Consider the following 12,510-nt stretch of genomic DNA (forward strand, 5'->3'; position numbering starts at 1 on the left):
ATAATTGTGCATGCAGAGAAAAATCGAAAGTGACGAGTCGCTCGTCTGACAAGAATTTTCCAGCGAATTTCGAAGTATTTTAATATAATGTATCCTATGGTCTTTGATTCAACATAAAATGTCCCGAAATATGCGACTGTAATATTTTCTAATAGTTTTCATTGTTTTCTAGTCGCAAAACTATGTCAATTTATTCAAAGAACATTAAACCGCATTGTACTGTGCGAGAAATGATCATACAAAATGACATCGCTAGAAATCTTCGCGCCGCTGGACTCTTCAGCGAATTGCAGAGTATAGTGCTGCAGCGAGCGACAATACAATACCCGTCGCTAGATCAAGTGGCGCTGAAGTAAAAAAATGTCGATACAAGAAACTGTCGGTGAAATCGATGAAATCACGCCTGTGATTTGTTGTTTGATTATTTCTGTCAATCTCTGTTTACTTGAAAGGCTAGAAAGTAATAATTCAGCTCGAATTTGGCCTATTAGCATACACTTTATAAACAGAACAGCTTTAATGTAAATAATTGTGACGAATATGTTCCGTACTCATTTATGGTGGTATAAAAACGCTGTAATAAGGCGTTTTTTATGTACCAACATTGGTTTCGCTAATGCAAATCAAGCAGCAAAATTTTATGCTCCGCTTTTAGGTAGGGCCGACTGTATATGCTCTCTGTTAACCCCTAATCTTTTCACTGTGTTGAATACTATAGTCTCTAGATTCAAATAATTGATCATATTATTTATTACAGATCTCAAGGAACCTGCCACCATGCGGCATCTTGTCAAAAATGAATTTCTAGTGGAGTTAGACAAGGATGATGTCAAAAAAAAGATTAAGTATCTGAAATATTTAAATGCCACTGGGCCAGAAATATTGCGGCATGCACATATAATGATGCTACACTTGATTACGCTAGAAAATAGAGCTACAATTTTACGAGAGTCTGGATTTGTGGAAACACTAACTGTTTCGGCATTAGCAAAATATTTAACAATCGTTCGACAAAGTGTGAAATCACTAAAATTGAATCGGCTCATTCCGAAAGACCTAGACATGATTGAGCAATTAAAAAAGCAATTCGATATATCGGTTTGTCCAAATCTTGTCGAAAACGATGACCAAGTGAAGTTACAAGAATTGAGAAAAGCGTTTTTGACTGAGTTTTTGAAACTTCGTTTGGATCTCTCTGACGACGAGACGAATAGATTGTTTACAACGTATTGGAGGATGAAACATCGCAGTTTTGGTCACACTCAACGGGTTTTAGATATTTTGCAGAACGATTACAACTTCAGTCGAGACAAAATAATTGGAAATTTTTATTTGCTTTGTGCAGATCCGGAAAATTTAGCACGTTTTCCGGAAGTGGTTCCGGCAATTGCCGAAACTAGCATAAAGGATGTTATATCGAAGCAGCCTAAAATAGCGATGGTTCAGTGTGAAAAAGTGCATGATTTATTGAATGAGTTACGCAAGCAAAAGATTAGCGAGAAAGGGATACTGATCGATCCTATTATTCTTACACTGTCTCCAGATACGATTAGAGCTAGGTTAAAAGAGTTGCAGAAACACAAAGAGTTCGAAGTATTTTTCAATCACCCGCGAATCATAAAACTGATTGCGTATCAAACAAAAGCTTCAATTCGTTTGGATTTTCTCCGACAGTTGAAAGTTCGATGTGCGTCATTGAACGTACTCTCTGGACACTCCAAGAATTTTGAAAGGTAATATTTCAAAATACTTTAGCAACAAGTACAAGTAGAAAAAAAAACTTACAAAATAAGCGCATTTTTTTGTTTGCAGGTACGTTCGTGATGGTTATGATCGAACGATGGGTCAAGATACTTGGCATTATCTCAACAGGATCTTCAAACAGGAAGGAAAAAAAGCGCTTAGCCAAATAAAACTGCATCCAAATTGGTATCACGTACCGGTTGTGCAGCTATCCAATACTTATGAATACCTAACTGAAAAAGGATTTGTGTTAGATAGTATTTTCGAAAATGTTCAAATTCTTTTGTACCCCAGGTACGATATAACATATTAGAAATGGTCCCTATATTTTTAACTGCTTTCGTTTGTAGGTTCCGCATCGAAAGTAAATTACAAACGCTACTGGAGTGTAAAAAACGTAAAGTGCAACACGATGAAATGGGACTAGAATTGGCATCGGCAACACCTAGCCAAATTTTAGCATTATGTTTGTATTTAATTGAAGTTGATTTTCATTTTACTGGCGATGGAGTTTGGCCGGAAGAGAATCAGCATAGCGATGCTGGTGCAGTCACCAACATAAAAATACCGAACACTCTTCAGACTGTGTATAAATATGGTAGAAAACCACCAGAACTCGCTGGTATTTAGAGACTGAGTTTCATTATTCGACTGTTTATTAGTATGTGGTCCATGTGGAATTGGTGTCAAATGATTAGCTGTCCTTTACGGTTTTGATTCATCTGGTAGTTCAGCGGATAACTTCGGATTTGATTAACTTGCAACATACAAAATATGTCGCAAAAGCTTGTTTGGTGTTCAGATTAAAATTTCAGATTTGCGATTGTAGTATATTTTGTTCATATATTTGAATTGAGGAGAGAATCAACTTGCAAATAAGAAGCATCATTGTATTATAACAAAAATGAACACTTGTCAACCGCAGTATATTTTTTTTTCGCCATAAGCAATATGCTATCTGCTTCTAACCACTTTTCGTGTTGATGCTACCGCAGCTAATTGAGTGGAAGACCCAATTATATTCTAATCGATAATGTAATTTTGGCAAAATTGATAATTTTAATTTAACGGTCACTTGTTTCGCAAATTTGTTTAGAAAATTTTCAATTCAGGTAGGTATTCTAAAAGCTACACCGTCGATTAAAAATAACGCACAATTTCGTTAGTGTACGATAACCGAACTATCCGTTCGGTAAATTGAAAAATAAATACGGCTTTCCAAACAGTGCTGTGCCTTCGCAATGAATATTGGGTAGCTTGGTAAATCATGCGGTTTGTGAAACTGTTGTCTGCTTTCAATTATTTCTTCTTTGTATATTTATTAGCGTCAATGAAAAACGTAATTTTGCCACGCCGGCAACATGAATCGAACTATAAAATTGTTTCGGTTTCTTCATAATTTGGTGTCTGCGGCAGGACTGCAGTATTCAGTATTGTTTAGTACCTAGTTGAATGAAAGCTCAATTATATATTTATACAGCTCATTTTAATACTACACGAAACATGTCTAATGTGTGCAATTTCGCGCCAGCTGGACAAGCTGTTAGCAGCTTTCTCTCAAAATTTATAGAAATGTTGTGGGTGTGTAGGCTTTACTAAACTCAGGGGCGGACGAAGACTGATTTGAGCTGCAGGCGCCCCCCCCATTTCGTTTACAGTCAGGGTTTTTTTTCCGCGGGGAATACGTACTTCGTAAAAAAACGTATAAAAAAAACGCGGTAATTCAAAAACCCGCGTTAAAAACCCGCGTGATTAAAAAACCGCGTAAAGTGAACCCCCAAGAAAGGTTTTAGGAAAAACCCGAGACGCTCTACGACCAGTATTTAAAATCGTCTTTTTTGACGGTTAGATCAGTATCCTTGAGCGTTGCGATTTGTTATATAGGGGAGGGGGGAGGTAAAATCAGTGTTAGGTAACAAAAAATCTCTGGAGAAACTCTCCAAAAATGAGCATTTTTTTAAAGCAAATTTTTCTCCAGCGTTACGTAATTTTTATTGAGGGGAAGATCATGGTCGGAAAATTGTTTTTTTTTTTTGCGTTACGTAATTTATGAATGCGCCTTACAGGTTTGTTCTTTTGCATTTCTATGAATGTGCGTAATTTGAATCCAAGTAACATATTTAAAGCAAATAGTTATATCTAGATAAACATTTCAAAAGGTCCTATCTGCTTCCATAGTTTTTCCGAAGCGTCTTTTTATTTTGGTAATGGTTCAACTTTAGTAGCTCTCCCAAGCGTAGTTTTCGTTCAGAAGGCTAGAGTGATCCCTCCGCTATCAACTTGTGCAAATAACGTGTCATAAAAGGTGTTTGATAAGTTGTGGTGATTGAATGAAAGTGATCGATCAAAAAATCGATCAAAGCGGATAGGACCTTTTGAAATGTTTCTCTAGATATATGTTATATGTGGCAAAGACTGTATGGAAAAAATTTCATCATCGAATTTCAAAAACCGTATATATATATTTTGTTCATTGGCCCAAAAACCATCTATGCAAAATTTCAGCTCAATCGGGCATGATTTAGGAGTGCCCCAAAGCGCTCAAAGTTGTGATTGTTCATTTGTTAGAAAATCTACCAAGGAGGAGTACATGAAATTGGGAAAATCGAAACTTTTTTTTCGATGCCAAATGTTTTAAAAATACTTAAAACGTCGAGATCTAGTGTTATCTCGTTAAAACATTCTTGGTCAAAAATCGAGCTTCTGGGACTTAGCCGTTTTTGGGGCAACCGAGGGCCTAATATGGAATATTCTAAAACTGGCTTCTGGTCATTTGCAAAACTCGTTCCAAACCAGATGTAAATTATTTTTATGTTCATTAGGTATCTCAAACTTGTTTTTGATTAGGGTGGTTTGTAGCTAACCAAAATAAAAGTGTAACCAATCGGAGTACAGCGTGCTAGAAAATAATTTTTATTTGTCCAAATTTTTCACTTTTTCAAGCTTCGCTATAGTTTAGAAAGCTAATCAATTAAACTTTATTGATTATATCATTTGTTTTTTAATTTATATAATTTATCATAATATCCTAATGATTTATTAAAGCGTAAATTATGTTTTTATATAGGTCTTTGATTTTTTCAATTATATTGTGGTTGGTGAGATAAAACACGTAATGTTTGTTTGAAAAACCAAGCGTCAAAAAGCAGACAAGAAAGAAATCTAACAAGGCGCGTACACAAATGACGTAACGCATGAATGGGGGGAGGGGGTTGAGCCAGCGTTACTTATTGTTACGTAAGTGGGAGGGGGGGGGGTAGTAAAGACAGTTACGTAACTGTGATGTTTACTCGAAATTGAAAATTTCGGAGGGGGTCAGGCTGATCAGCGTTACGTAATTTTAGGGGGGGAGTCATGTCGAATGTTACCTATCGTTACATAGGGGGGAGGGGGTCTGAAATCAAGATTTTTAGCGTTACGTAATTTGTGTACGACGCCTTAGCTGCGAATAATAAATATGTTTATTTTGTTTAAATAGAGTTACACGAACACTTCAATTTTCAGAAATAATACACCTTGATATTATTTGCTGGATTTATTTATCACTCTAAATAACAAATTTTTGGTAGACAGCACCTAAACTATACCGAACATTTGAAACATAAATTTCAAACACATATGAACATACATTAATACATGCAAATAACATGAAATAATTGTTCTTCAAATAAATGACGCGAATTTTTTTTTTGATCGTGGTATAATCGAAAGGTTGGAAAATGGTTGGACTCGTGTAACTTGAGACCCCATTGTGGTCATTCACCCATGGGCGCAACTTAGGAAAATTTCTAGGGGGGGCTAGTTTTCATGTATGCCATTTTAAAAAAGAGAAAAAAGAGTTTGAATATGCTTATTTAATAACGCTTAAAATAGTATCGTAGAAGCAGAAAAAATCACTTCGGGATAGAATCTCCGATGATGTACTGAATATCTTGAACACATCGTCAACGCCAAGCTCTTTCAGCAACAATGATTCGATATTTAGGAGAGCTAGATTTGGTAAACGGTTGGGCAGTGCTTTTTAACAGTTCACCCGTACTAGTTAGAATAAAATAGACCCCAGTGTGGTTCAAGCCTTAATGCCCTATTCCTACCTCCACGTGGTACCGACTGGGATACGAGCAACCAAGGAAAAACCAGTGAACCGGTGGGGTAGTTGTTCTCCTTAGAGAGCAGCTTGTCTGCGCGTCTACCCCACAGGCTAGGGGCGGCTCAAACAGCGACTGATCCGGACCGGACGGTTGAACTATTAAATGCGGTGTCTCGCCAGCTACATCCATGGCGGCAGCTCCGTCGCGAGACTAGGCATCGCAGCCCTAGTAAGGCAGCATACTAAAATAAACATACTACGGAGAATCAAGAATTCAAAACGAACCAAAACAATCGGCAATGACCCAGCCGACGAAATAAGGACGACGATTAGAAGCTCAATACATGTAACAGTAGATCGCTTAACGACCCGGTTGTCGACCGGATTCTGCTGGATTAGCTAGAACCCCGCCACTTCGACATCGTTGCGCTCCAGGAGCTTTGCCTGAAAGGAGAGAAGGTACGGTGGATTTGTGGCCGCAAGGCACTGTACCACCAAAGCGGCAGGCAATCAGCGACAGGTTGTGTTTGTTGAGAATTGAAGGCCGGTTCCACAACTACACTATTCCCAATGTGCACTGCCCTCACGAAGGAAGACCTGATGCAGGGAAAAAAGCGTTCTACGCACAGCTGGAGAAACTGTACGATAGCTGCTCGCGTAGAGATATCAAGATCGTCGTTGGGGACATGAACGGAAGTATAGACTTACATAAACCGGTTATCGGCCCGCACAGCCTGCTATGCACCAACTTCGCAGCTCCCCGCGGATTAGCAGTCCAAAGTCCCTTCTTTCCTCGACCAACGTACAGCGAAACAAATTGACCACGTTCTCAACGACGGCCCGTTCTTCTCAGACATTACAAACGTACGCACCAATCACGGTGATGATCGGACAAGACCACTTCGATAAAAAAAACTACAAAACCCTGATAACCGATAGTCCTCTACGGAAGTCCTTTTGATATTTCCGAACAGAAGGTGCCTATCGGCGAACAGAAGGTGACTATCTACGGTGGAGCACAAGGACGGCGGATAATAGCTACAGCGCATGAACGATGAGCTACACCGAATCTCTTGATGGCCATAAACATCTTTTACAGTATTTGACTGAAAAGATGTATAAATTTTATTCTTTTGATGCCAAAAACGAGAGACCGTTTAAGGCTGTTTTGAAAGGTCTTTCAAATGACCAAACTATTGAGAAAATTAAAGAATGTTTGTCAGAATCACTTGGTTTTGCTCCCAACCAAGTAATTTTGATGAAACAAAAGGCAAATGCCAAAATTAATCAAACTGGAATACACCAGGAAAATTACTTGGTACATTTTGATCGTACCAAAGTAAATAATTTGAAATATTAGGAAAAAGCACGTGTTTTATTTAACGTGCGAATAAAGTGGGGAACTTTCAAGAGACATGGAGAAATTCATAATCTTACTCAATGTCGGAATTGTCAAGCCTATGGTCATGGAACTCGAAACTGCCATATGGCTGCAAAATGTATGATTTGTGGTGACTCTAGTCACACGAAAGATATCTGCCCCGTGAAAGAGACCACTAATAGTTTCAAATGTGTAAATTGTGGGGGAAATCACAAATCTAATTTCTTTAATTGTCCTGTAAGGTCAAAAATTATTGCTTCCAGACAACGTAGGAATTCTAAGCAACCTGTTGTCAATGTGGGTATACAAAAGACTTTCAATACTGTTCAGGTATCACCAGCACTTTCATTAGCAGGTGTGTCTGTAGATAATAATTTTAATTCAGATAACAAATTTCAAACAAAAAATCCTGTTCAGGCAACACCAGGCTGTTCATATGCCAGTGTCCTTACAGGTAATATTTCAAATTCAAACAGTAACAAACCATCACCAAACAAACCAGCACAAAACACGTGCTGAAAAGTCAGCCGGTATTGATTTAGGTAGTCCAACTCCAGAAAAGATTGAATACCTACAACAATCCATGCTGCAGCTAATGTCCGTTTTGTTGAACTGTAACTCGATGTACGAGGCTGTTCAAGAAGATATAAAATTTACAACTAATATTGTTATGAAATTGAAATTCAGCAATGATTTTAAATAATGCTGTAAATTTTCTAAATTGGAATGCTCGCTCTTTAAAAGCGAAAGAAGATGAATTTTTCAATTTTTTAACAGTCCACGATGTGCATATCGCAGTTGTGACTGAAACGCTTTTAAAGCCAAATATTAAACTGAAAAAGAACCCAAATTATATAGTTCATAGGTTTGATAGAATTGATGTTGCCGGTGGTGGAGTTGCAATAGTTATCCACCGTCGAATAAAACATTGTGTCTTACCCCATCTTGAAACCAAACTTATAAGGAGTTTGGGAATTGAAATTGAAACAAGTATTGGCATTTTATTTATAGCCGCAGTGTATTTGCCTTTTCAATGCACTGGTGAACGAAAAAATTATTTCAAGGGAGATTTGCAAAAACTCACAAGAAATAAATCTAAATTTTTAATCATCGGTGATTTTAATGCAAAACATCGATCTTGGAATAATGCTCAGAGCAATTCCAATGGAAAAATATTGTTTAATGGTTGTTCGGCTGGATTTTATTCAGTTTTATTTCCAAATGGTCCTACATGTTATCCTTCCATTAGGAATCCATCTACAATTGATTTGGTACTAACAAATCAAAGTCATTCATGCAGTGATTCATTAACTCATGCTGACTTCGATTCTGATCATCTTCCCATAACATTTTCTATTTCCCATGAAACTATTTTAAATCCCACTAGATCTGTGTTAAATTATCACAAGACTAATTGGGATAGATATCGTTCTACGATCGAAGAAAATTTGAATGATTATATTATTTTACAAAATAGTGCTGACATTGACAGAGCATTAGATAATTTTAGCAGCTTAATACTCAATGCCCGGAATTTATCAGTTCCTAAGGCTCGAGTGAAATTTAATGCTCCAATTATTGACAGTGAACTTCAACTTCTTATACGTTTGAAGAACATACGGAGACGTCAATACCAAAGATCTCGTGATCCTGCTTTGAAAATTATTTTTCAAGAATTGCAAAAGGAAATTAAACATAGATTCACTCTCTTGCGAAATGAAAATTTCATGAGAGAAGTTGAACAACTAAAACCTTATTCATTACCTTTCTGGAAGCTTTCGAAGGTTCTTAAGAAACCTTCGAAGCCCATTCCAGTCCTTAAAGATGGTGATTGCATTTTTCTAACGAATGAAAAAAAAATCTCAAAAACTTGCTTAGCAGTTTGAGAGCGTTCATAACTCCAATTTGAACGTAGTAAGTCCTATTGAAAATGAAGTGAACCAAAAGTATGATCAGATCACCCAAGAATTCCTTTCTGAAGAGGTATTGGAAACACACTTGAATGAGGTGCGAACTATTCTCAAAAAATTCAAAAACATGAAAGCACCAGGAGATGATGGGATTTTCTATATCCTTATCAAAAGACTTCCCGAAAACTCTTTAAATTTCTTGGTAAAAATTTTTAACAGATGCTTTGCACTAGCACATTTTCCTACGAAATGGAAAAATGCCAAAGTCACTCCAATTTTAAAACCCGAGAAGAATCCAGCTGAGGCATCAAGTTATCGACCAATTAGTTTACTTTCCTCTATTAGCAAACTTTTTGAAAGAATAATTCTCAATAGAATGATAACACATATTAATGAGAACTCAATTTTTGCAAATGAGCAGTTTGGTTTTCGCCATGGGCATTCCACTACTCATCAGTTACTTAGAGTAACAAATATGATTCGAACTAATGAATCTGAAGGCTATTCGACTGGAGCAGCTCTACTAAATATAGAAAAGGCAGTTTTCCGCTTTACCTTACAAAAATGATACAAAGTTATTTAACTGACCGCACTCTTCAGGTTAACTATCTAAATGGTAAATCTGATAGATTGCCTGTTAGAGCTGGTGTGCCTCAGGGGAGTATCTTGGGCCCAATCTTATATTACATTTTTACTTCTGATCTTCCTGATTTACCACCAGGTTGTGAGAAATCTCTGTTTTGTGACGATACAAGCATTTCCGCAAAAGGAAAAAGCCTTCGTGTTATGGCTACAAAAAAGTTTAGATATATTTTCTTCATACTTGCAGAAATGGAAGATTTCCCCTAATGCTTCTAAAACACAGTTAATTATTTTTCCTCATAAGCCAAGAGTTTCATATTTCAAACCCACCCATAACCACGTTATTAAGATGAACGGTGTGGTCTTAAATTGGTCTGACCAAGTTAAATACTTAGGGCTAATTTATGATAAGAATCTTACTTTCAAGGAGCACATTGAAAATATCCAGTCAAAGTGCAATAAGTATATCAAATGTTTATATCCTCTTATCAACAGGAATTCTAGACTTTGTCTCAAGAATAAACTGTTAATTAACAAACAAATGTTTAGGCCAGCAATGTTATATGCAGTTCCCATCTGGACAAGTTGTTGTACAACCAGGAAGAAGACACTTCAAAGGATTCAGAATAAACTTTTGAAAATGATTTTGAAGCGTCCTCCCTGGTTTAGCACGAACGAGCTACATAGGCTCACTAATGTAGAAACATTAGAAAATATGTCAAGCCAAATTATCAACAAATTCCGACAAAAATCGTTGCAATCCTCAGCTAACTTTATAGTCAGTAAGATAGTTTTAAGTTTATTTTAAGTTTTGTTTTATTCCTTTTTTCCCTTGACAAGTATGTTTAATATTTTTCCTACAATTACATTAATTTAACTGCCAAAGCTAATAACATTCAATAATATAAAAAAAGCGTACAAATACATATATATATATATATATATATATATATATATATATATATATATATATATATATATATATATATATATATATATATATATATATATATATATATATATATATATATATATATATATATATATATATATATATATATATATATATATATATATATATATATATATATATATATAATAGTGTCGACATTCGTTGTTTTGCTTTCGTCTCGATTAGACGCAATACACAATCCACGAGTTAACGTACGGGTGTTTTTTTTGTCGATAGTTCTTGTGCTGCGCGATAACAATAGCCTGTTGTATATCGGCAGAAACATCTGCACACTGGTAGGGGCAGGCTACTCCTCCAGTGATTCGATACGCAGCTGATATATCAGCAAGAATAATTCTCCCGCACCGCTGTTACCCCGCTAGCAGCACGGACCACCATACGATCGAGCGAGTGGAAGTCAACTACAAGTGGCATCTACAAGGTCGCGTGTAAGATACGGCCACTGTGTCACAACACGAAGCTGGATCGTCATTGTTTGTTCTGCGGAGACACTCTTCCAGATTGATCCTACTAGCAGCCGTGAGGTCGTGACTTAGACGTTCGGTGAAGTATTACCTTTAGAATTTTTACTATTATTATCAATATTATTACTATGTTATAATATTATTATTAATATTATTATTGATATTATTATTATTGTTATTATTATTATTATTACCATAATTGTTATTATTATTATTATTACTATTGTTATTAGTTATTAAAATTTAATATCAACTACTTGATCCCCCCCATATTCGAATATTTATCGTTTGTGTGCGGTAGAGCGTAACGCTCCCGCAAAATGGACGACATGCAGGTGCAACTTTTCCTGGATGTGGAAACAAACGGGGAAGAAATTGAAATTTCTCCCATCAACTCACCCCTACCTTCCCCTGTGCCCTCCCCTTTGCCAAGTCCTGTACCAAGAGTACCGGAAGTACGGGTAAAAGCTTACCCGGATGCCGCTGGCGGTCCCTACGTTGTTTTTTTTTCGGCCCATAAAGAAGCCATTGAATATTATTCAAATTGGCAAAGACCTGGCAAAACATTTTTCGGCCGTAACCGAGATTACGAAGGTGAGGCCGAACAAACTGCGAGTTGTCGTGAGTAGCTTGAAGCAAGCAAACGAAATTGCTGGCTACGAGCCCTTCACGAGAGAGTATCGCGTGTACATCCCTGCCAAGGATGTAGAAATCGACGGTGTGGTTACCGAGGGGAATCTCACTGTCGATGACATTTTGCGTCATGGAGTTGGCTGTTTTAAAAACCCCTTGATGCGAAGTGTAAAGATACTGGATTGCAAGCAATTGCATTCAGTATCCATCGAAGAAGGGAAGAAGAAATTCCTCCCTTCGGATTCCTTCCGAGTAACATTCGCCGGATCCGCGCTGCCGAACTACGTCTCGTACCGCGGGTCATGCATTGCCAAAACTGTAAGCAGCTAGGTCACACAGCCACCTACTGCTGCAACAAGGCACGCTGTAGCAAGTGCGGAGGCAATCATGCTGAGGCCGCTTGCAGTGGGGATACTGAAAAGTGCCGAGGGAACTCGGCATGACCTTCCGGCATGTCCCGCGTACAAACAGCGCGAGGAAAAAATTAAGCGTTCCCTTAAGGAACGATCAAAGCGCTCTTTTGCAGAAATGCTTAAGAGGGCTGAGCCACCCTCGACAGGAAACATGTTTTCCTTCTTGCCAACTGATGAGGGTACATCTGACGATCCCGTCGAAGGGTGTTCCTATGCCTTGCCAGAGGGATCTAGGAAGAGGAGAATGCTCAACTCTCCTAATCTTTCTCGCAAAGGTCGTAAGATAACCCCTAGCGGAATGACCAATAAGACAACACAAAA

General features: G+C 37.4%; 1 protein-coding gene across 1 annotated transcript; it reads left to right on the top strand.

The window, feature by feature from the left end:
• Nucleotides 1–414: 414 nt before the first annotated feature.
• Nucleotides 415–2,899, top strand: LOC129726664 (transcription termination factor 5, mitochondrial). The gene is made up of 4 exons (XM_055683618.1): nucleotides 415–655; nucleotides 758–1,733; nucleotides 1,813–2,037; nucleotides 2,094–2,899. The coding sequence occupies exons 1-4, from the start codon at nucleotides 541–543 to the stop codon at nucleotides 2,371–2,373; spliced, it is 1,596 nt and encodes a 531-aa protein (XP_055539593.1). The 5' UTR covers nucleotides 415–540; the 3' UTR covers nucleotides 2,374–2,899.
• The last annotated feature ends 9,611 nt before the right edge of the window (nucleotides 2,900–12,510 follow it).

The sequence above is a fragment of the Wyeomyia smithii genome, chromosome 3 (assembly GCF_029784165.1).
Source record: "Wyeomyia smithii strain HCP4-BCI-WySm-NY-G18 chromosome 3, ASM2978416v1, whole genome shotgun sequence".
Classification (NCBI taxonomy): Eukaryota; Metazoa; Arthropoda; class Insecta; order Diptera; family Culicidae; genus Wyeomyia; species Wyeomyia smithii.

Coding starts and splice junctions, on each gene's coding strand:
- LOC129726664 (XM_055683618.1), top strand. CDS start 541: ATGTTCCGTACTCATTTATGGTGGTATAAAAACGCTGTAATAAGGCGT. Junction 1,734..1,812: donor CACTCCAAGAATTTTGAAAG/GTAATATTTCAA, acceptor TTTTGTTTGCAG/GTACGTTCGTGATGGTTATG. Junction 2,038..2,093: donor CAAATTCTTTTGTACCCCAG/GTACGATATAAC, acceptor TTTCGTTTGTAG/GTTCCGCATCGAAAGTAAAT.